This window comes from Ictidomys tridecemlineatus, chromosome X (assembly GCF_052094955.1).
Source record: "Ictidomys tridecemlineatus isolate mIctTri1 chromosome X, mIctTri1.hap1, whole genome shotgun sequence".
NCBI classification, from domain to species: Eukaryota; Metazoa; Chordata; class Mammalia; order Rodentia; family Sciuridae; genus Ictidomys; species Ictidomys tridecemlineatus.
The window spans coordinates 103794894-103821642 of NC_135493.1; the positions used below are offsets into that span (position 1 = coordinate 103794894).

Below are 26749 nucleotides of genomic sequence, written 5' to 3' on the forward strand. Positions count from 1 at the left end.
CCAACAAGGATGTTGTGTCTGTCGAGAACTAAAAAATAAATATTAAAAATTCTCTCTCTCTCTCTCCTCTCTCACTCTCTCTTTATAAAAAAAAAAAGAAAAGACAGTTGGGGGTAGAGATGACCCTGAGAAAATTTTAATTTTTAAATATAAGAATATTTGAAGTACCCAAAATGCTGGGCAGATTTATTATTCCATTACATGTGATATACTTTCAATAAGGGAAGAACCAGCCATTATCCCTAACAATATTTCCTGCACCCTGCACATTTAGACTCTTTAGCCAGAAATTTCCTTTCCACATATAGAATTTTTTTTTATTTTTAAAGAGATGTTCCAACAAACTTTAAAATATTTATCATCAGCTTAATGCAATTCCACTAAAACTTAATGATATGCTTGGAATAACATTTATATTAAGTACAACATAATGATATGACAATGATGTACAGAAAACCAAGATAAAAAATAAATTGATTCTTCATCAGGAACTTTCTACCTTTGTTGCTTTACTGAAGGACACAATTTATATCTTAAGTATTACTATATAATTTAGTTATAAAGTAAATGTGCTATATAATCACACCATTTAAATCAATGTTAAATGTTATCTTCTTAATGTCCTTGTTAATTCCTAAAATGCATTTTAATACATAGTATTTTAATTCTATGGTATGGAGTTCTCCATTTACTAAGAGACTCATATGTACTCAAAATGAACTTTGTAATCTGTTTGCCCAAAAGTGTCACCAGTAATACTATTTAATATGGAATTATGGTAATAAGTTGAATGAATAAGTTGAAGAAAACTTTCATTATAACATTTACTAATTTTCTCTTGGATGTCAGGATTTAAATATTCTTTATTTTCTTATGAGAAAAACTGAAATTTTGAACCAAGATTAGGAGTATAGTGCTCCTCAATATCATTTAGGATAGAAAAATTCTGTTCTCGGTTCTACCAATTAAGCCTTATGTAAATTGTTTGACCTTTTGGGACCGAATATCCACTTTCTATTTGTCTCATATAGCTAATGATTAAAAGTTATAGTATTTCTGGAAAGGAAAACAATGTGCTTAACAAGGATGAATTCTACATTCAGAAGAATAAACACTAGAAATGCTTATTATTTCTATTCAGAATGTATCTGTTCCTTGATATTTTAAAATTTGTTTGCCTCAATTCCTACTGCTTGGAAAAAATTCTTCAGTATAAATAGAGTAAAATAATGAATAGAAAAAAATCTTCAATATTTAAGGTATAGCCAGATATATTTTCTATTGGCCCATCAAAATAAAGGTAAAATGATAAAAGTGTTGATTTGAATTTTCTTATACAGACACTATTCAACACAACAAAACTGAAAACCAAATGATTGCAAGTTATAGACATGTTTATGGTAGGTACATAATACAAATCAGAAATTAAATTTGTTTTTTGTATTCAACTCTATCATATTTTGCAAGTGTAAGTTGTTTACTATGTCTAATATTTATAAAAAGTATTGCCAAAGAGCACCTTATTTATTTAATTAAAATTTCCTTATATAAAAATAATTATTATTCATCAATTAAATTCCATGAAACCAAAAGTAGTTTTCAGCTAATATATCATAACTTGGTGATTTAAAAGAAAGTGATTGTTATGAGATCTATATCACAAAACATTTTTGTATAGAGGAAAATTATTTTATGTGAATCAATAAACAAATCAAAGCCTCTTTGATTTAAATTAATGTTTTTATGATTTTCTAAATGTGTTTCATAAATATGACCATACTAAAAAAGTCATCACTCATTTCTCTCAATAAGAATTCTCAAATAATGTCTTTCTCTACTCAATATTGCTCCTATCACCCCCATCCTGGCATTTTCATATGGAACTGTTTTTAGAAAGTGGTTTTACAATAAAGTGAAGAAAATTATTAATACAATTGTATTCACAACCAAAATTATGAACATTTTGGTATAATCCTACTTTTACATACTTAATTTATACATAGTAACTTACATCATTTGATCCTTGCAGAAACCTCTCTTAAATAAGGCCGATGTTACATCATTTTATACATTTAAAACTAATATTCTGAAGATTGTAGTGATTCAACCAAGATCACGAGACAAGTGAGATGTAGATTCATGACTATAGACAGTGTTCTTAAAATTGTTCTTACGTCTTCCCACTTTAACAAAATACAGGAACAATGCTAGGTAATGCTTCTTACGTAATTATTTTGTGACTACACCTACAACCTCCAGTTCATAAGATCACATATGTCAGATTTATAGAGAGATAAATGAAGAAAAGAGAAAAATGGTTTTTCTAATTTGGAATAAAACAGAACATAGAGGTAGATTTCATACATCAATTTCATCACTCTAGAAAATGTTTCCCAAAATGATACCACTACAAAATATAAGCATAATTTTCTGAAATTGTAAACTCATTATTTCAAGTACTTTAAAAAGCTAGCATTTCTATAATTCCCTAAACACATTCTCTTTAACCTTTCAAATGTATTGCAGCATGAGATGATTTAAAAGCAAGTAGGAATAAATTTCACCTATAGGAATCCACTTAGCATTTGATTTGAGTGCTTTTTCATAGCATAGATTAAAAAAATCGATATGTAGCCCCAAATTTAACTTAAAATTATAATTTCATTACTTGCAAATGAAATACTAAAAACTGTAATTACCTGTAACAGTTAATTCAGTAGTTCTTCTCACAACAAAGCCTCCATATTTTAATTCACAGGTATAATTTCCAATGTCATCTTCTCTGACTTCTCTTATAAGCAAGGTATCTCTTTTGAATACAATACTTGGCCTCCATATTTTTGTCCTACATTCCTACATAAAGAACATAAACTTTGGGTAGTACATGTAGTATTGAAAAATAAGGTTCTTTAAATCACTATAATGGTAATTTATAAACTTATAATTTTAAGTGACAAAAGTTTTTGAAATTAATGTTAAATAGTTTCATTCTGATTTTAAAGCTCTGGGAAATCAGATACCTTAATTTGAAAACAGTATTTTTAGAAAGAGGCATGTTAGTAAGTTTAGCATCTCTACATTAGGTATGTACTTATTTATTAATTATGAGAAAAGACATATATGTTCATTATTCCTAACTTAATTTAAAAAGTAAATGCTTAACATTTGATGTTTATGAAATTAATCATACTGATATTAATAAGAGAAAACACAAAATACATTATTTTAATGAAAAGTATAAAGTTTTAAATTATAAAAATAGTTTAAATATATGAATGTACAAATATTTGAAATGATATTTAATTTAGTAAAAATAAAATCTCTTCATAGCATGTATATTCTATAATCCATTAGAGATATAGCCAACATTTTATGCCAGGGTTTTATACTCCCATAAATATCTATTTTCCTCTTTGATAGACCTACCAAATTATGGTTTCTGAATTAAGCTTTGGATTATAATGACATTGGCTCAGGAGATTTCTATTTTTGCCAAAACAAAAGTCCATATCCCCCAGCCAGATTTGAAATCAATGGAATGAGGATGAAAAAATTAAAAAGCTTAACACCTTTGATGCTATTGAAAGAAAATACTATTTGTAAAAAATTTTATTGCCAGATCAAATTTTTGCATGTCATGATTTTATGTGGCTCAATGCTTCTGTATACTTGTGAGAGGCAATTATCCAGCTATTTTATATCAAAATACACATTCTATTGTTCACATTAGTTATGTAAGTTGTCAAAACTGCATAAATCCTGTGGTGAATTATGGAATCTATATTTAGCCAGAATAATTATTTCATAGTATTCTACTTTCACATTCATCTTTCAATCTCAGCTATTTAGACTATAGATGTCAAATCCTAATGATGGAAATATAATCTGAAATATAAGACTTTTAATTTCTACATAAATGTATCTCTACCAATGATTATGGTCTTTATAGCTTGAGGTCAAAATGATTGTGGTGATGGTGGAAACATGACTAAAGCACCAATATGAACACAGTTATTTTTAAATCAAATGTGTGTCAGTGTATATAGCCTCTCATCTTTCAGCAAAATTTGAGATGCTCTTTACAGAAGGTGATGAAATATATAGAACTTGTAAAATCAATTTATTAGTTATGTATCTAGCAGCTGAATGACCACATAGACATAGGATTAGAACAATATTTGGTTTGAGAGAACTTGGGTCTAATTTCTGTAATACCACTCCCCTTGTAGCAGTCATCAGGACTTGTTCACAATTTGCCTTTTGAAGGCATGAAAACTTCTAAGTATCAAGAATTAGAAATACTCAAATATAAAAATGAAAAAAATAAATGAAAAAAAAAACACATTCCCACAGGAACAGAAATCAGTGTTGCTAATTTTGAGTGCTGTTCAACATCTCTAGGAATAGAAAACAAAGGGACAAATCGAAAAAATTGTCAACTGTTCCCTTGATCTTCTGAGTTCTCCATTGCCCATTATAAAGAATCAAAATTAAATCTTACTCAGAGAAGAGCATTGCTAATTTTGGCAAAATCCTTTTGAAATTGTTCAAGGGTTTTTTTTCTTGCTTTATTTTTAACAGATTTTGAATTCATGAGCAATCAGTTATGAGGGATCCTATTCTGAGACTGACATTTGTGGATCTAGTTATTAAGAGGCCCAGTTTCCTCAAGTCCAACTTCTAGCAAGTTAGACAAAGTAAATTTAACATGAGGAATCTTTAATACACAGATAAAATATTCCATACAATGTTCACATCAATACTCTATTTGTTTAGTACATCCAAAGCAAAAAACATTCTTACATGGCATAAATAAGCTTAAAAGTGTAATAAATTATGGAGTTTCAATGAATATTATTGATGTGATATGGAAAAAGGGGATTGGATTATACTGTCTTTGATTTTAAAGTTTCTTTTTGTTTTTAAAGAAAATAAGTTTAATACTATTTTTATAATGGTACAAAATGTTCTCAGATGTTATTTCTTTTAAATATGTAGGCTTATATATACATTTAGATTAGATTAGAATTTGGACAATGTTATATTCATTAAATAGGAAATCCAATTAAAATTATTATATCATATTATCACAAAAGTAAATCAATTATTTTTCTCCTAGTTTGGGGATATTTTATAATGCTAATATGAAGAGCTATTAAATCAATATTCAACATATTTTAATTCCTGAAATTATCAACCTATAACAGAATTTAAAGAATTGTCCCTAAATAAGATCTAAAAATAGCAACTTATTATAATAGAATACCAATACAAATGTTAACCAATATTCTGTTTATTAAAGTCACAGTTTTAAAATGACCAACACAACTTGCTGTAGCATTCTAGGAAAATAGAACTGAATTATATCATACCTACTTAATTTTTATCAATTTTATCCAGAATAAGATACACATTAAATTATTTATAGGCAATAAATTCATTCACGATCCATACCTTATACCAAAGGATTTCAGGTTCTCTGGTTGGTAGCAAAAAATCCTCTATGTCACGGCATGAGATTTCCTTGCTTTTGCTAAGTTCAGCTTTTTCAAAGTATTTCATTTTGGAATTGTAGCAGAGTCCAGTGTCATTTTCACCCACTGTCAGTGAGATGGATACTTTCATACAGTAAGTGGAGTTTCTGTAACAAACAGAATAAATATGGTGACCCACTGTGAACAAAAATCAAGTGCTGCCAACACAGAGTGTTTAAATCACTCAGGAAAAAAAAAGAAGGAGAAAGTCCATTGTTTAACTCATTTTATATTTTCTTGGCATATTATTCAGGGTTCCCTCTTGTTATGTAACTAAACAACACTTGGTCCTGTAATGCTAACTGTATATTTTATATTTGCCAGAAAAAAAAAAGTTTTGTTTTATATCCAGGTTCAGTTTGAAAAGTATTTAATGGAGATTTTTTCTAGAAGATAAAAGGAATAAAGGAATATTTAGGTCAGGAAGAAAGTCAAGCTTTGGGTTATGCTAAAATTGGCAAACTCAACAGAGAAGTAGAAAACAGACCTATTTTTTTAATATTTATTTTTTAGTTGTAGTTGGGCACAATAATTTTATTTTATTTATTTATTTTTCTTTTTGTGGTGTTGAGGATCTAACCCAGGGCCTCACATATGCTAGGTGAGTGCTGTACCACTGAGCCACAAGCCCAGCACTGAAAACAGACCTATTAAGTACAATAAAAGGGCAGGATTAATGCTGCTCAAGACTTGTATTACTGGTTGTCTTACTAGTAAGAAATTTTATTGAGACTGGGCAGAAAAATATTCTAAAAAATTAACCAGGCATGGTGGTGCACATCTGTAATGCCAGGTACTCAGGAGGCTGAGGTAAGAGGATTGCAAGTTGGAGGCTATCCTGAGCAACTTGGTAAGACCCCACCTCAAAATAAAAATTAAAATGTGTTTTAGATCTGGGGAATGTGGCTAAGTGGTGGAGTGCTTGTTTGGTATGGCCAAGGCCCTGAGTTCAATCCCCAGCATCAAAATAAAAAGAAAATGTGTTTGAGATGTAGGTCCTTTGTAGAGCACCCTTAGTTCAATCCCTAGTATACTTCCCAAAACAAAAAGTAAGGGCCAAGATTGGTAGCCCACACCTGTAATCTCAGCAGCTCCAGAGGCCGAGGCAGGAGGATTTCAAGTTCAAAGCCAGCCTCAGCAAAAGCGAGGTGCTAAGTGACTCAGTGAGACTCTGTCTCTAAATAAAATACAAAATAGGGCTGGGGATGGGGCTCAGTGCTTGAGTGCCCCCCCCAAAATAGTATTGTGAAATCATAATCTTTCCCCATCCATATTTATTTGGCTTGAGACTTGGAGTTCAGGTTGTCAGAGAGAAGCATTCTAAAGTATTATAAGAACAACTCTTTGCTCATAGACATATTCTACACAATTGGGTCACTAATTCAGCACCTCATTTCTTTTTCTTTCCTGGCTCCAAAGTCAATATTATAACTTGGATAAGTGAGAATAGGAATATTTTTTTGAAGAATTAGGAGTTAATGAGTGAAATTTATGTGTAAATTGCAGTACTTATGCTTGCTATGTAAGTCTGTGGCCATTCAATGAACACTGATAATGTTTTATGCATGATGCTGGACAATGGAAATAAATAAACATCAGGTATAATGTCTGGTAGAGAACTCTCCATTTGGTAAGAGTCCAACTGCTAATTTATGTAATTGGCCATCAAATTTCTGTTATTTGAGTTTTGTTTGTTGCTTATTATCTCTGTAAAAGTGGGCAATTTATTCAACTCCTCTGAGCCTGGGGTGGGGTGAAGGACAGTACTTATTTGAGTATTACATGGGGTATTAATAGAACCCTGTAAATCCTGTCATAGGTATTCAGTGATGGTGATTCCTTTTTTCCTCCACATCTGTGTAAATGGACCTCTTCCTTATGAAGTCAAGATTCTCTGATATTTAAGCAGCTCCTTGATTTAGATCCTTGCTTTGCTTAAATGCTAATAATGCTAAATAAATATGAGAATGACCAGAAAATAAATTAGTTATTTAGTGTTAGAGTAACAAAGAATATTTAGAAAAATTAGAAGATTCTTTTTAAAGGTACACATCTCCATTTTTCTATACTTTCTGGCCTATAAGTAGATCTCAAGTATTTAATAGGTAAAACAATTAACCATTAAAGAATATCATTCAGAAGTCCAAAAAGAGTCCTGAGAGTTTAGGGACTTTGCAAGAATGAGAAGATGTTTCCTATCCTCAGCCTTTCAAAATTCAAGAAAAAATATATATAAGAAAACAATTGAGGGGCTGGGGATGTGGCTCAAGCGGTAGTGCGCTCGCCAGGCATGCATTCGGCCCGGGTTCGATCCTCAGCACCACATACAAAACAAAGATATTGTATCCGCCAAAAACTAAAAAATAATAATAATAAATATTAAAAATTATCTCTCTCTCTTAAAAAATAAAGAAAACAATTGAAAAATTTGATGTGATATACACTACAAAACATATATATTACCAAAGTGGTTTCAAGGAAACAAACAATGAGACTTCATAAATGGTGATACTTGGATTGTCTTAAACAATGAGTAAGAATTTAGCAATTTTGAGGAGGGCCATTTCAGGCAATAGTATATTTAGATGCTAGAAGGTATAGAACAACTGGATATGTTTAAGGAATTGCAAATAACGTGATATGGCTAGAGTATAAAGTAGTTACAAAAGACTTGAGACTGGAAGATTGCACAAGAGCAAGACTGAAACTCATGTAAGCTGCTTCAAAGAGTTTGGATTTTATATTTGGAAATGATGAAATACGGATACTGAAAACTATTTCCAAATAATGAGAAAAAATAGACTGAATTGGAAGGAAGACTAAATGCAGTAAGGCCAATTGGAAAGCAATAAACTCATTTAGGAAAAAAATGACAACCCTCAAAAAAGGTAATTTGTATTGGGGTAGGAAGGGTCATGTTCAAAATATATTTAAGATGTTAAATCAAAACAACTGAGAGGAAACAGAAAGGCATGAAAGATGGATATTTTTCTCAATTAAGTATATGAAAGGTAGAGTCAATCTTTCAACATGGAAAATACTGAAAAAGAAACAGCTTTAAGAGAAAAGAAAGTGTGCTAAATTTGAGTTTGAGCTTCACACTCAATTGAAAAACATATCCCTTCTGGGGTTGCAGTCAATATTACCCATGCATTATTTATTAATTTTATTCCAATACAAACTAGAGAATACTCTTTCCAAGCTCATTGTAAGCTTATACTTTTTCAGAAATAATAATTATTTAAGTGAAGTTATTAACTCTAAGACACTTATGAATGTATAAATAAGTATATTCTAATGTGGAACCTTTCACATAAATCTTAGGGTTTCTCTCTCCTCAAATGACTGCTTAATTTGTCTATTGTATAATACCTCCTTGTATCAAATATCAGGCATGTTTTTACATAGGTAGGGATGAGTTAGGAACAACAATGACAAAGCCCAACTGAAGCGATTCAGATTCCAGCTCAATCACTGATTATTCTTGAAAAATAGGGAATGTTTCTTCGATCCTTAGGCTTCCTTCTCCTCATCTCTATAACTAGAAAATAATGCTAAAGACACCATAGGCTACTGTGGAAATCAAACATGTTAGAACTTGTAAAATATTAGATTAGAACAGTGCCTGTCATATAGTGAGCACTCAGTAAGTGTGAGATCTTACTATCAGAACTGCATTCTTTATTTCCATTTTCTTTATATTTCCATTCTTCAGTATAGCAACACAGTGTTTTGTTCAGGAGGTAGATTAGAAAATATCATTATGTGATATCTTCAGCTTTTTGTGTGTATAATTAGTATGAAGTATAGCAAAACAGAAAAGCTCTAATACTTTTCATTTGGGCTATCTGAGTGGATTGGACAAGAATGACTGAAGTTAAAGAAACATGTGGACTCCTCAAGCCAGCCATTGCCTCTTTCTCTTTTATACATGGAAGTAACTCCTAATCATCAGAATGTGATACCAGATGAGCACTCTTAGGTATTCTCATTTTTTTACTTTTGTTCCTTAGCCCAGTGAGATGACTGTTTACCACTGTCTGGTAATGTTTGGAATTCCATACTCCCCAAGATATCACTATTTTCAAATTGCTTTCAATATTTTAATACTTGTTTACTGTTTCTGTTCATCAGAAGGTGATTTAAATATCTAAAAATAAAGTAGAATTCAACCAACACTATAGTCCTATTTATTGAGAAGAGCTAACAAGAAGCAAGCATCTTGTGACACATTAATAAACATGTGATTCTCCCTGAGGGGAATTTGCACACTCCCAAAACAAAGAGTGCATTCCACCATCATCCAACTTGTAGCATGACTGCTACATCTCTCTGCCTTCAGGGAAATAGTGTGGAATGGGGTAAATGGGGTAAGGAGAATGCTCCTACAGGATTTAGGGTAAAATCATTAGCACATATTTCAGTTGGCTTTTATTGTTTATAACAGATGGGCTGCAGTCTAGGCAAAAACTTATGAGTGCTGATTTCAATGCTTATTAAAATGGCTAGTGAGACAGAACATGCATGTGTACAGAGAAAAGTTTTATTTATAACTGAGACTTGACAATCAATTACTGTTTCCCATGAAGAAAATATTTATATGGACTTAAAAAATCTAGTTTTCTCTGACAAGGGTAACCCACCAGCATATACCATATATACAGAACATATTGTACAAATAATTCCCATACAGTTACTTTCAATGGCTTGAGGAACTCGATGCCTAATGAAGACAATGATTTGTCCAGATCTATAATCTAGTTAGTGGCAGAAGTAGGATTAGAATTCACATCTTTAACATTGAATTCATTGGTCTATTCTATATGCTACTGGAAAGAATTAGCAGTGGGTTAGCACACAAATATTTTTCATGTATATGTGTGTGTGTGTGTATATATACACACACACACAATTATGATATATATTATATGTATACAAATATTCATTGTCCATATATATATACATATATATATATATATTTAGCATTTAAAAGTAAAAAAAAACAATTACTATCCCTAGTACCTGCTTTTATATTATTGTATACTCCAAAATTAATATCTCCAGGAGAAAGAAAAAATATGATCTAGCTTAAATTTCTTTTAAGGTCCTTAAAGTTCCCAAAATCTAATAAGGGCTAAAAGGGATCAAGTGGCAGTTAATGAAATATCATGATTCCATCACCTCTTTCCACTAATATATAATATTATGTATGTGTAAAAGAATTGGCTTTTGAAAGCAGTGGCTTTGAATCCTATCTTATAAAAGAAAAAAAGTCTAACCTGAAATCCAGTACAGATATTGGGAGCTAACATTTATTTTTAGATATAATGAAGAAACCAATGTGTGACACAAAAATAAAATTTAAAATAATTGCTTTAAGTATAGATGCTAGAAGTCAGTACAATACACTGAGATCCTATGTTTCTCAGCAGTGTGCTACTTTGAAATAGAGGACAATCCTGACTTGGGAGCTACCAGAGATTTTAAAATTCATTTCTTAAGAAGAACTACATTGCACACAAGTACAGATCACAATGTGGAAATTCCTGAAGTGCAGGCAGGAGGTCACAAAGAAAATTATGTGTGGGAATGAAAATTCTGTATATCTGATTAGCTGATAAAGTTTATTAAAAGCCATACTATGAAATACCTTAGTAGAGCACAGTTAAAATTATTCTGTAATCACTCCCCCTATGCATAATAATGCATAATGTTTGGTGTCTCTCTCTCTTCCTCTAACAGAATTATCAGTAACATGATTTTGAAATATATCCTGTAACAGTATCACTAAACACTTGATCTGTATATTATGTCAATTCCCTGGTCCTCAGGGGGAAATAATAACATTTCCATAATGTTTGACAATCTTTTCTCACTTCATGAAGTGCTGTGTAAGGAAGTCAGATTTGATCAGTGTTTTCAAAGGATTACATTGGTCTGTTTCTACATTTTATATTGTCTAACATTCACTGGTCTTTATTCACGTCACATATTTGATTTTTATAACAATAAAAACACATAAGATTTTTGAAGTGTCACAAACCTTTGGGTACTGAAAAACACCATAGAGGACAACATATCTGAAAACTTGGTTACCAGAGACCTCAGTAAAACTGAACTGTCTGGAAGGCAGATCCTTCACCATAAATTTGACCATAGGGTCTAATTATTAGTTGTGAAAACAAAGTGGTGGGAATAAAAAATGTCAAGGTTAGATAGGGAGTTAGTGTCTTAAAGTTTTTTAAGCCTTAAATGCACTTTGATACTTTATTTCAATCTTAAAACCTTCCAATCCCCCATCACCTTTTATTGTTTCATCAGTTTTATGGTGATGCCTGAAGCTATGCACATGGCCCCTCTCTTATATCTTATCTTTCTTAAACACACTATGCTTGTAGCTACTGACACTAAATGTTAGATTTGTTTGGATTAGTTTTTCTTTTCAGAAGAGCTCTGAAGGACCTATTGATTTAACTGTGGTTGAAATCAGCCCTTGGTGAAAAGATTAGAGTGAAACCATTGAGCAGCTGCTAAGACCTAAATATGCTTGTTTATTGCCTTCACATTTGAAATTCTATTTTTTTAAATTTAACTGGTGAGTTGAATTCTATCTACAGTCTTCTGCTAACTGTAAATTTAAAATCATTATCTCTTTTTTCCCTCTCTCTTCTTTGTTGACAAAAGATCAATATAAAGTTACCATTTTTATTATTCTAGTCTCATATTCCTGGCATATTAGAATTAAGGAGGTCCTAGCATACAGAATTCAAGTGCAGTATTTCTCTGAATTACTCTTGAGCATGAGCACCTTTAAATCTGACCTCTGTAGACTTCATGAGTGATGGAGTGGAAATAGGGAGAGAGAATAAAACCATGTCACTGAAGGAAACTGAGGTCCAGAACATGGGCTCAAGGTCACACATATTACAAATAATTTCTTTAGTGAAGCCTTTGGCTGAACTCTTCAACCTTGATTCATTTTAACCTTTTGTTTAGTGTCTCCATGACAATTACAATCTGCAATTACTTGATTTATTTCCAGTTATTTAGCTGCACCTGCTGCTAATATACACACTTCTTACATAAAATAAGGGAGCAAGTTGCATGCTGTTTGAATTTTAAGAGGCATATTTTTAATGAAATAAACTGTACAAAACATAAAATTAACCATTTAGAAGTGTACAATTAAGTGGGATTTAGTACATATAACAGTTTTAAGACATTTTTATCATACTCAAAGGAAACTCGCACCCATTAGCAATCACTCTCTGTTCTCCCCTCTTCAAAGTCTCTGGAAATGATCAATCTCCTTTGTCTCCAGGAATATGCTTATTCTGGATATATCATATAAATTTAATCATACAATGTGACTTTGATTTCTGACTTCTTTCACTTAGCATAATGCTGTCAAGGTAATCCATATTGTTTTAAGCATCAGTGTGTCATTTGTTCTTTTGGTTGAATGTTATCCCATTGTCTGGGTATGATATATTTTGTGGATCTAATCATAAACCAATGGCATTGTTTGTTTCCAGAATTTAGCTGTTATAAATAATGCTACTATGAACATTTATTTATGAATGTTTATTAACACTCTGATGAAAAATTATTTTCAGTAAATAGCCAGGATTTCAATTGTTGGGTCATTTATTTATTCTATGCGTAACATTTTTGAGAAACAAGAAACTTCCTTTTTACTTTAAGTATTTTCATCTCTTCCTCCCTTACAGAACAATCCAGTTTCTGTTGCCACATGGATAAAAATGTATTATAGGAATTTGTTCATTGATACTTATTGAAGCTGAAGAGATTCATCATTGGAGTATAGGGGCATGATTTATGGGCATAGATATTGTATCTTGCTACCTTGCTGAATTCATTTATGAGCTCTAGAAGTAGTCTGGTGGAGGTTTTGGGTCTTCTAAATATAGGATCATGTCATTGGCAAACAGAGATACTTTGAGCTATTGTTTTTATATTTGTATCTCTTTAATTTCCTTCTCTTGTCTAATTGCTCTGGCTAGAGGTTCAGGGACTAGATTGAATAGGAGTGATGAAAGTGAGGATTCTTGTCTTGTTCCTCTTTTTAGAAGAAATGCTTTCAGGTTTTCTCCATTTGGAATAATGTTGTCCTTGAGTTTGTCACAGATAGCCTTTACAATGCTGAGGTAGGTTCCTTGTATCCCTAGTTTTCTACTGTTTTAAACGCGATTGGATGTTATACGTTGTCAAATGGTTTTTCTGCATTTGAAGAGACTTCATAGGTTCAATGACCTCCATAAATGCCTAGTATGCACTCTGAAAAATATATGTTAAATGAATAAATGAATAAAGTAGTTGTTAATGGCTACATGGTTCTGGTTACAGTGTTTCTTTCTTACTCTATGAAAAACTCTCACCTAGACTCCCACTTATGACTCTACCCTTTTTTGTTTATGCTTCTTTGAAATAGCACACTTCTTGACAGTGGACTGGCAAGCAGATATGTATTCTGGGCGTGGGGAAAAAAAGAGAGTCCTTACAGAACTGCAAGGACTCCCCAGCATTGAATAACTACACATAACCATCTGATCAACTCCTTATTCCACCCTAAACATGGCAGGCCTTCTTAGAACCATAGCCATCCTTTTTGATGTAAAAGATAAGGTAAATGGAGAATAAATGTAAGAACCTAATTGGTATAAACTGCAAATATATGTTTGTTCTCAAACCTTTATATGGGTAACTATTTCTAAGGTGATCATAATAGTTATTGCACTGTTAAATCTGGCAAATGAAGGAGAACAGAGCTATAAGAGTTGCTTAAATGTTATCCATTTACAAATAGATTTTTTTCCAGAGTTATTTTAATTTTTGAAATTCTTTCCCAACTACATATAAGCCAAATTTGGACAAGGTCAGAAAAAAGCACTCATAATTAGGCTATTTTTCTAGGAATACATCCCTAAATATTTTTAAATGTCATACTGGCAGATGCTTTATTTGGTTTTATTTGTATGTCAATATTTATTGAGAATAACTTTGTTTTCCTTGACTTCAAATTGTGAGTAATAAGTAAAATAAACTGTAAAGATTAGAAATAACCTTCATTAAAAAGGACATTATATCATGAGCCTATTATACACACAAGACAGAAACTGGACTCATTCCATAAAGTTAGTAGAGGTTTGTATCTCCAGGTTCTGAGGACTGATATTCTTTTAAAGATATAATGTTTATCAAACCTTATTATCAGAGTCTCACATAAAGAGTAAACACTTTTGATTAAAAAATAGACAATAGACAAGAGACATTTTTTTCAAAATAAAACATACAAATTGCCAGCAAGTACATGAAATGCTTCATCAACCAATGGATTGGTAAAGAAAATGTGGTCTATACACACAAAAGCATACTGTTGAGCCATTTTGATGAGTGAAATACTAACATTTGTGGCAACATGGATGAAACTGGAGATTATATTAAGTGAAATAAGAAAGGCATAGAAGGATAAGCACTGCATGATCTCACTCATGCAGAACTTAAACTAGGTAATCTCACAGAACTCAATAATAGAATGGTGAATACCAGAGGCTGGAAAGAATATAGAAGGCAGCAAGGGATTGGGAAAACATTGATCAATGGGAACTAAGTTACAACTAGAAGCAAGAACTTCTGTTGTACTACTGCACATTATAGTGATTATAGATAATACCAATGTACTGTAGAAGAAAGGATTTTTTAAAAAGCCAGAAGAAATGATTCTTAAAGTTTTCACCATTAAAAATGTTAAGTGAGGAGATAAATATGTTTGACATGACTTAAACATTAATCAATGTATATGTGTATCAAATGTTGCATGGTACCCCATTAATATGTACAATCTTAATGTTTTTTATGTATCAGGCAACATAAAAATAGAAAGTGATACCTTTTCTTAAAATTTGTTATATATATATATATATATATATATATATATATATATACATATATATATATATAAGTGTGCATTTTGGGGTACATGGAGTACATCTTATTCTAATTAGGATCCCATTCTTGTGGTTGTACATGATGTGGAGGTTCACTGTGTGCATTCATATCTGAACATACAAAAGTTATGTCATATTCATTCCGCTGTCTTTCCTATTCCTAACCCTCCACTCTTCCCTTCATTCCTTTTTGTCTAATCTATCGAACTTCTATTCCTCCCACCTTGTTATGTGTTAGCATTCACAAATCAGAGAAACCATTTGACCTTTGGTTTTGGGGGGATTGGCAGATTTCTCTTAGCATGATGTTCTCTAGATCCATCTTTAACTTAGCACATTTAGAAAGTATTCCCATTTCCCGATACAGAGAGAGCAGAACATATTATCTGGATCTGGAAAAACAAAACATTACTTGCTCAACAAAAGCTTGAAGGATAATGAAATACAAACCAGAAGTGCTCCCTAAAGAAAAGAATCACAGCTACCTCAATCAAATACATGTTCAAAGCACCAGCTTGTGCTTTAATTTGAAGATAACACATGAGATATTGCTTGTTTTGTCCACCAATTTCCTAGTTTTATATTTTTCAACTCTTTGATTTCTTTTTACCTCATTTTCTTCTGTTCTGGTTAAAATACTTTCATTCTACGTAAATTCAGTACCCTATCCCTTTTAACTTCTCATTTACATGGCATGTTGTTTCTTAAAAAATAACCAAAAACAAAATAAAAGAATATGTCCAGCAGCTGAAATGAAGAGTAGTATAGAAATGAATATATAACTATTGTTCATTAAAAGAATGATTATAACTATCACTTAAAATAATATAACTATCACATCTTGAGCATTTAACCTTCATTTAGTCAACACATTTATTGAGCAATAAACATATGCCTGTCCTGGCTGTGAATAAAGCAGAGAATAAACAAAGGACTTGCTTTTTTGTCATTTATATTCTACTGATAGGAAACTGGAAGAGAGAGAGAACACTGTACAGAAAACTTTATACATTACTCCTTCACACCTTGTGGGATGAAGAGCATTTAAAAAAATGGGTGGAAGGCAAGTGTTGGAAAGATGTGGAAAAACTGGATACTCTGTTTTCCACTATGGAAAAGGGTTTGGCAGTTCCTCATAATGTTGAATATAGACCATCCAACAATTGTCCTCCCAGGTAGGTATCCAGAAGAATTGAAATCTGGGATTAAGAAAAAAGGACTTGAACACCAATGTTCCTGGAAGTGCTACTCACAATATTCATATGGCAAATCAACCCAAATTTTCATGAATGGAGGAATGAATAAAGAAAATGGTAGAATATTATTTAGCCTTGGAAATGAATAAAATTCTGGTAATGGTACAACGTGGATAAACCTTGAAAACATCATGTAAACAAAAAAGGCAAACATATAAGGAAAAATACCTAGAACAGGGAATTTCATAGATGCAAAAACAAAAAAGTAACATTGAGGTTACCAGGAGATGTGGGGAGGAAAGAATATGACATAATTGCTTAGTGGGTAAAGAGTCTCTGTTTGAGATGATTGAAAATTTATGGAAATAGTGTTGATGACTGTATAACATTGTGAATGTAATTATTGTCACTAAGTTATATAATTAAGATGGATACATCATAAATTATATGTTACAGATATTTTGCCACAATAAAATACTGAATTGTATACTATTGGGTGAGTTATTTAGTACAGGAATCATATCTCATTAAAGTTATTTTTATAAAATTTTATATATATATATATATATATATATATATATATATATATATATAATCACCTTTAATCTCCTTCTATGCAATCTCATTTAAATTTATCACTTTAAAAACCATCTCTATGTTGTGTTTCCTATACATGTACCTCTAGCTTTGAGCTCTATATTTGTATATCCAGGATCATATTTATCATACCTATTAGGAATCTAAAAGAAACTTACTTCAGAATTAATATGTCCCACAAATAAATCTTTACTTTTACCACAAAATCTACTCTTAGCCTATGCTCACTGAAAGCCACACCATCTACTCAATTAATTGCTCAAGTAAAATAGCTGGAAGTTCTTCAAGACATTACAACTCACCTCAATAGAGCTAGCATGAGATGAGTAAGGGTGTACCACAAACTCAATAATATAAATAATAATTAAATGCAACATTTAAAAAATAAAATTAATGCCAAAAATTCATAAATAATAGTAAGAATTCATTTTTTTGTTCAAAGAACTGTACCCAGGGGCCCTTAACCACTGAGCCACATCCCTGGACCTTTTGATTTTGATTTTAATTTTTGAGACATGATATCACTAAGTTAATTAGGGCTTCCTTAAGTTGCAGAGGTTGGCTTTGAATGTGCAATTATCCTGCCTCAGTCTCCAGAGCTGCTGGGATTATAGAAGTGCAACACAATGCCTGACTAAAAGTTCATAATTCATTAATACCATAATATATTATGTATTTATTCTATCAATCATCACTACTTGGTCTTTCCTTGATATTTGTTCTTGATATAGTATATATTTTCTCTTCCAAAGTAGTTTAATTGCCATGGGAAAGGAAACCCTGTTCACAACTTTATCCCATTCATAGTCATTCCATTTCTTCATTTTTCTCATGACTGAGTTTGGGTTGGTCTTTTCTAAGAAAGTAACTATTGTTTCAGCTTCTGGGTTTGATACCACCATTTCTTCCTCTCTCAAAACATAGGGGTGGTAGTGTCTTCCTGATATTGCTAACTCAGGACCATTTTACTTATTTTAGTATATTTGTAACTTATTTGCCATATTAAATTTATCACACTAAACTATTTGGAAGAATTTTCCTTTACCTAATCAATTCCTGGACAAATATTGTAGCTTTGAATAAACTGTCTGAGTGTTTTCTTATTAGATATAAATTTCTAAAGGTCCTATGTGAGGTAAAACTAAGAGGCAAATCTGTAGTATAGTTGTATATTTGAAAATATTGTAAATAACACTATTTAAATATGGCAAATTTAATAAATTAAGGTGCGTTTGCCTTTTACTTTCTATGACAAAAGTCTCTCATTTATATATCTAAAGGAACAAAAAGGGGAGTGTGAAGTGCAGAATTAAACTATAAATTAGTTAAATTTAAAAGTAGAATTGGGTTGGGGGATAATATTTATTTTATATGATTTACGTACCTTTCATAGTAGAATTCCTTTCTATACAATTTTGGTATCAACTCAAGTCCATTCTAATTTTTCTTTTATTAGACTTTTCTTACAAGAAAGGAAAGACATTCATTGGAGTAACCAACTGTTGATTAAAATAACAAATGGTTTAAATATAAGCACTCTATAACTTGGTAACATAATTTGTCATAAAAAGAAAGAGTCTAATAATTTAAATTTCTTTATGTGTATAAATATATTTAGACTATTACAATTATATGAAGGAATCATGTCAAGAATGATAATGAAAGAAAATACATATTACACTTCCATTATCAGAATATAATATCATAGCTATGTTAGAAATGTGATTAAATGTGCTAGAAATAAAATATTAAATAAAATATTAAAATGTGACAAAGAATACATCAAGAAGAGGATTTTTCATAGGCAGAGGATTTTATTAATAAGTTGTGTGACCATGAAAAAGTAACTAGATCTGTCTTGAGGTCCAGATACTTGAACATAAAATTATCAGGAATTTAACCTCATAGAGTTATCATGGGAAATAATAGCATCCCAACATGAGTGTACTTTGTAATGGATAAAATTCTCCTAATACATATTATTGCTGCATCACTATCACTATGTATCAAAATTATCCTTAGAAGTGGATTAACCCATTAGATTACAGTCAACCTCACCATATCTCTTATATCAACTCATGTTCAATGTTGTTGCATATACCCTTCACTATTTATAATATTTCACCACTGGCTAAATATGGAATTTATACCAAGGTCACGACTCTTTAAAAGCTTAATCTCCTTTTCAGCAGCATCTAATAAAAGAGATAAATCATATAGCTCTTCATATTTAATCTCCTTATCCTACTGTGAATACAGCCCTATTCCATTTCCATTCTCTAGATTCAACTGTTCATTTTTATAGAAAGGTTCAATATGAATAGAGCACCCTTTCTGGGAGTGAAGTCCCATACGTTTGAAATTCAGTTAATCTTGTCTCATATTATTGCCAGAAAGAGCTGCAGTTGACACAGAGGCACAAAGCAGAAGGCATCCTGAGATGCAGCGGTAGGAAGAAAAATAAATAAATAAAACACCATGCATGAGGGCTTATCTGTTATAAGCTCTGCTCTCTTTTCTTAGTTTAGATGGAAGAATCTGGAACTGGATAGTTAAATATTTGTGGATGTCTAAAGATGTGTACATAGAACAGACATTTTGAATTTCGCCATGTTCAAGAGTATGGGTCATTTGAAAAACATTTATCCCTGCTAGACGGGAGGTGGAATAATTACACAGGAGACTTTGCAATAGTCAGCTGTCAAAACTTTTTTCCTGTCTATACTATAAGATTATTTCTCATGTTCTCATATGAAACAACTGTTACAAAGAATTGAAAATACCTTCATTGTCTCTATGATTTCCAGTTACAATGTCTGCTTCTTCCTTAAAAGTCCATTATGATAATAGAAAGAAAGTACAGAGCGAACTTTTGTAATATGGAAGTTCAACCCAATTATATTGTCTCACAAAAATGCAGGGTTTTCCCAAATTATTCTTCATACACACATGAAGAATATCATAATGATTAACTGGACATCTTTTCCTTGAGTGCTTTCCTAGAGCTACAATCTTATGCAACAGCATTGTAATCATCTCCACTCTCAAAAGCCTTCTGTTCACTCACCTATTAAATACAATTGTAATTGACTACCTTGGTGGCTAATTTGCAAAAGCCATTACATTGCTTCTGGTTTCTGGCTTTCTTTTACTAATATAGATTTATTTGGAATCCAGATTATATGAAGTACTGCTGCATAATTTTACTTTGTAGTTACTGATGTCATTATTTACTATTTATTATTTATTCATAACATGAATAAGTCAGTAATATGAATTGTGGCTTTGGGTATGTTAGTTTCCAATTTGTCAAATAAAAATCTACATGGCACTTATGCCCTTTCTTAAAATTCCAAGATTACATTTTTGATAATATGATGTATACTATATTTACCTGATCCATAATTGCATTATTAAGAGAATTTGCACAGAAGTATACTTCATTTCTGTGCATAAGTGTGTCCTTTATTTCCACCTGTGATCTTCCTCTTTCTCTTTACTTATAAAAAATCATTCAAGAGTCTAAACTAGCCCTTTCTTTACTGTTTTGTAGATTTTCTTAGGCCCATGAAGGAAAATATTTATACTAAGGTTGTCATTAACCAACTGGCTTTCAATTGTTATGTGGCTTGAATACTCTATGGTACTTAAGTCCATTCTACTTGAGATTTTATTAGATGGACTTTTCCTGGCTTTCTTTCTGGGTTACTATTCATTTTCTTCTTTCACATTAAATGCTAAAATTTCCCTAGGTTTTTTTTCCCCTTGATTTTAATTTCCTCTTGATTACTCTGATTTTACCAAGTGATACTCAAGAATAAAGTAGTTAGCCACCACAGTGGATAATAGGGCTGTACTGGCAGTATACAAACAACAGGGTAAATATTGTACTTTTTTATAAAGTAAGTAAACTTTTAATAAGAGTATAGGACATTGGTGGAAAATTCCTAACTATTAAACTTAGCTACCCTGAAGTCAACCCTGGGGGCAAATCCTATGGCCACAGCTAGTCTTTCTTATCTATAAGAATTAGAACAATTAAGACCATAAACAATGTTTAAGAGTATAGGCTTCCCCACATTATTAGGTGAAATCATAAGTTATGGAATGATTTGATCATTGACAATATAATACGTAAAAATTTGATGTTTTAATTTAGCCTTGTAATTCTATTTGTAAGGCTGAACATATTTTTGTATTTATTTTTATTATTATTATATTTTATGTTATTGGTCCTGGGAAATTAACACAATTTACTACTAAGTGGCATTCCCAGTTTATTTTATTTGTTTATTTTTTTATGTGGTACTGAGGATCGAACCCAGTTCTTCACAAGAGCTAGGCAAGCACTCTACCACTAGACACAACCACAGCCCCCCATCCATTTTTATTTTTTATTTTGAGACAGGATCTTGATAAGTTGCTGAGGGTTCCTCATCTTTTAAAAAGTTACTTTTAAATACACAAATACTATCTGAATTCTTTAACAAACTGGTTTTGATCCATTTTTCCTTCTGAGTTAATTTTCTTATTAATTTGTAGGAGTGTGGGAAATACTAAAAAACATTTTGAGACAAACTAGATTAAATCATTGGTTATTGGGGAATAAAATTAATAATCAAAGAAAGAATAAAGGACCAGAAGCAGACATCCTCCCTTTAATGTCCCCCAAAAGTGCATTTGTAAAAGGTTGGTCCCCAATGCATCAATGTACAGAAATAGAACATTGGTATGTAATTGGAATGAGGAGTCTGAACTCAGGAATGGATGAATCCATAACTGGTACATAACTTTTGGGCTATTGGGAGGTAGTGGAAACTTAGGAAGTGGGGTGTAGTAGAGGAGGTACGTCATTAAGGATTTGCCCTTGAAGAGTTTATTTTGTTCCTGGCTCTCTCCCTTTGTCTATCTATCTTTTCTTTTTCTCTATTTTCTCTATCTCTGTGTCTTGCTGTCCGTTGCTCTTCTTCTCTTTCTCCCTCTCTCTCTAAACTCCATGAGCACCATGATTCAAATAGCTCTGTTCTACCACATGCTTGCCACCATGATGCTCAGCTTCACCACAAGTCTAGAAGCAATGGAGCCAGTGGACCATGGACTAATACCTCTGAAACTGTGAGACAAAAGAAACATTTCCTCCTCGAAGTTGACTTGTCTCAGATATTTTGTCACAATGATGAATCAAAGTTAACTAAAACAGTGGCTAAGGGGAAAAAAAGAAGTGATGGAAACTTAATGAACCAAAGTAATGTCACAGAATCAGAAGGAGCCAGATTTGTGAAATGCTACAGCATTCATTTAAAATATCATCATCACCAGTAAGAACAAAATCTGTATATCATAATGGCAACAAAAGAAAGTGTTCTAGGACTATGAAATCAAGTAAGTCCTATACTCACCCTACCTACCACCTTGAAGGTGCGCTTCTATTTCTTTTCAAAAAACAAACAACAATAATAACAAAAGGTGGAGAGCTGAGTAGCAGTTCATCAAACAAAACCACTGCAAAAATTTATTCAGACACATTCACATCCATATAGCAGAGGAAAAATTGTAACTCTGAAAGGAATTGATAGAATTAGAAAACCATTATGAATCAGAAATTCAGAAAACTCCAAAAAGAAGATGACAAACACTAAGAATATATGTAAAGGGAGCTAGTCAAACTATGGAGAGAGAATAAATGAGGTCTAAAATACAAGGAATCTGTGCAGACAGAATTTTCTAAAATAGCCATTCTATAGGAAGCAAAAGGTAAAATGGTGCTTTAGAGGAATTTTCTGCCTTCTCTTAATCAGCAGCAGGCACTGTCTTATTGCCCACTTCTTCCTGAGCCAAGAGAATTGCCTTCTTAAAAAAGCAAATCAGGTACTACACTCTGAATATATACCTCCCACACCATACATGTGTTGGACACTTAATCCCCCCAAAAAACAATGTTGGGAAATGGATCCCAATGAGTGATGTTGAAAACATGAGGGTTCCTCCCTCATGAATGATTCTATGCCACAACAAAAAGAGCTCACAGGAGTGGGTTCTCTCTGTTCTGCCTTCCGCCATGTGAGGAGGCAGCAAAAAGGACCACAGTAGGAGCTTCAGTTATGGTTCTTTTCAAAATTATCTAGCCTCATATTGTGTTGTAAGAACCCCAAATGGACTAAGACTGAATCAGAATTATGACCTGAGGATTTCTAAAACTTAAAATTGTGTAGATCTATAGAAAGGGACCCTGTGACTGGGCCATAAATTCTGAAATAGATGTAAAGAAATGGACTAAAGGAGATGACTGTTAGATCTGATGACTCACAACTAAAGTTCTGGCCAGCTCCTAAGTAAAAGGTGATTATGTATTTGAATGTGAAACTAGTGGTCAGTATGACAAAATTAACCTTCTCCTCATGCACTCTGTTAATTATCTGCTATTCTCTGGCAAAACAGGGCCACATAAAGAGGCCAGATGTGATATCCAAATGTATCCCCCACTCGTCTCCCCAGCTGACCATTCAGATGGCTTCATGGCAGGGTGTGTGCCAGGAGTCAGTCTAGAGCAAAGTCGACTGTGCAGGCAAGATGCCCCACGGCTCCAGTGGCTCAGCCCATCTCATGCAACCCTCTTCAGGGAAAAAGCCAAAGCAGCCTACCGCCAGATGGGTGCAGTCCTCAGTACCAGGGAAGGCATTGAAACCTCAAGCTCTGGCTGTGACTCTTCCCTCCAGCGCAGGACAGACTTTGTCAGGTAACAGTCCTCCTGCACAGCAGGCAGGCAGCTTGCACAGATTCCCACCTCTTGCTCCAGCTCCTAAGCCATGTGGCCTTTATCAGAAGTCTCCTTTAGGTGTCAGCAGAGGAGGAGTAGTGCTTTATCCAGCCACCTGGACTGCTGCCAGCTCATCAGAAAAAAACTGCCCACCCAAGACTTGCTGGTTCCACTGGCCTGAAGCTCATTAATCCAGTGGGCCCAGTGCAGGGAGCCTAGATTTTGGCAAGCGATTCCTACCCCATGCAGAACAGTTTTATTGGTGTCCCTGCTCCTGCAAAATCTATTCTTGTAGACTTCTGCCCCACAGAAGTCAGCTGCATAATGCATGGACAAGTATACCACAGCCACATGCTCTGGCAGGTGTGTAACTTATTCTAAGTAATATGACGGGGTCCCTTAATTCTCTTCCATCTTCTACCTAGTTCCCTCATTCTGAACCCCCAAAAGCATCAGCCCAGCTATATCAGTTGTTTCCACAACAATAACTTCAACAACAGGAATAAAATATTTTTCAAATGCATTATTCATATTGGTGCTTATTATTGTGCAACCCACATTTTCTCATCCTCCACCAACAGTGCCACAGGGTTTTGCACAAGGTTCAAGCAGTCAAGAAGGGACCTTAACCACTCAGCAAGCTGTTGTCATTAACCTTACTGGAGTCAGAAGTTTTCTGCAGCCCCAGGCAGCTGTGTCGGCTCAGCTGGGCTTTGCCCAGCAAAGATAGAATAAAGCCATTCCAAGAATCCTGTTTTTCAACAGTAGCGGCAGACAATAGTTGAGATTCTTGCAGCACCCAATGTATATGTCAATGCTAGCAACACAAACTGCTCAACTATATTCACTTAGTATGCACACAGTAAGGCAATTCAAAGGTAAAATGAAGAGAAGTCACACCAAGCACTTCAAAATCCTGAGTCCTATGTTGACCATTGAATACGAGAGCTTCTGAATTATTCCTTCATTTTCTCTCTTTTTAAAATATGTCAGTATTTTTCTTTGCTAAATATATAAAATGTATTCAGAATCAAAAGCCTTTGTCTATTTAATAAAATAGGAAAATGAATCAATGATGAAAAATATGCACAAACTTTGGTGTAAGGCACCATGTTGTCAAAATCCCACCTCTGTAATTTACTGACTTTAAACTTTTTCCTAACTTCTCTGAGTATCTTTTTCCTGATCTGTGAAATGCAAACAGTAAAGGATACTTCTAAAATTTATTCTCAATATTAATGGAAGCAAGATATTTTAAATTTTGGTATGTGAATATTTGAAAGAGATAAACAAATAATTAAACTGGAAAAAAGAAACAGTGTTATAAATAATATTAGTTCAAATATATTTACATTTCATGAAAATCAGCCTTTGAAAAAATAAATGGTTAATAAGCCTTATAAAATAAATTCTTCAAAAAACCCATACTAGATTTTTGAAAATAAGCCAGGAGTTTGAATGCCTTAGTATTCTCATTCATTCTCATTCTCTCTCTCTCTCTCTCTCTCTCTCTCTCTCTCTCTATATATATATATATATATATATATATATATATACACACACACACACACACACACACAAACACACACACACACACACACACACACACATGTATACATGTAGATTGACTTTTAATTCTCTAGTAGCAAACAGAAGCCCATTTAGTCTACCCAGAAGTCCTATGTGGTAAATAAATTTTTCTGTGTCTGACTAAACTGAAAGCATATGACACTTTGTTTTTCATTCTTCAGTAATTGAGGAATGATTTGGATATATGATTCTTAATAGTATTTGCCACAATATTCTACAAATGCATTATTCATGTAGTTCTTATTATTTTGCAAACACTTCATAATATACAAATGCACCTGCTATATGCCATTCATCGTGTTCCTCTACTCTCAATTATTTTGTCTCTATCAGACTAGATGATAATCATGAAAGAGAAAAGGTAAAATTTCTTGGTTTGTAATGAACAGGTAAATTAAAAAAGATAAGCTAAGGTGAACTGATAAAACAAATTATAAGGAATTATAGAGAAAATAATAGTTGTGATATAAAATATCATTAGCTATATCTGCTAGTGAAAAATGATTTTTGCAGCTCCTAAATAGTATATTTTAGATTAACATAGTAAGATAAATATATGAATTACTAGGTTAGATCTCTTCTTACATGTTCATATGCTCCATTTCTTCTGAATTTATATTTTTTAAAGTTTTGAATTCTGGTAATATACTAATCTATGCAAATAAAATAATATCCCCTTATCTCTCTTTGTTAATGTACTATGTAATAACACTCTAATGGATTCCTTTCATATTACATATTACGATGCTTTGTTTGTAATAATATCACTTATAAATCATATATGAGTGTAGAGTTTCTATCTTATAAGGTAAAAACCTCAAGAGCTCTGTTGTATAAATGTGAATGTACTTAACACTACTATACTCACACATAAAATGGTTAGGATGGTAAATTTTATTTTAGGCATTTTAGCCACAATTAAAACTCAAACAACAACAAAAATAAGGAAATTGATGTTGCATACAAAAGATCTCATTTTCAGGGGCCTTAAGGGGAACCTTAAAGCAGAGTCAATAAAGAAATTCTCTGGAGCCAAACTAATTCCCAATTCTGGCTCAGTTACTCACTAGCTATAAGACTATATGTGAGTCACTTTTCTTCTCTATG

General features: G+C 32.5%; 1 protein-coding gene across 1 annotated transcript in view; it reads right to left on the reverse strand.

Annotated features, from left to right (window-relative positions):
- The window catches only part of Il1rapl1 (interleukin 1 receptor accessory protein like 1), a 1228987-nt gene that overhangs the window by 498004 nt on the left and 704234 nt on the right, over positions 1-26749 (reverse strand). The window contains exons 4-5 of the mRNA XM_021728996.3: positions 5455-5641; positions 2700-2853 (exon numbers count right to left, since the gene is read on the reverse strand). Coding sequence (XP_021584671.2) covers positions 2700-2853; positions 5455-5641 — 341 coding nt within the window. The remainder of the gene's footprint in view (positions 1-2699; positions 2854-5454; positions 5642-26749) is intronic.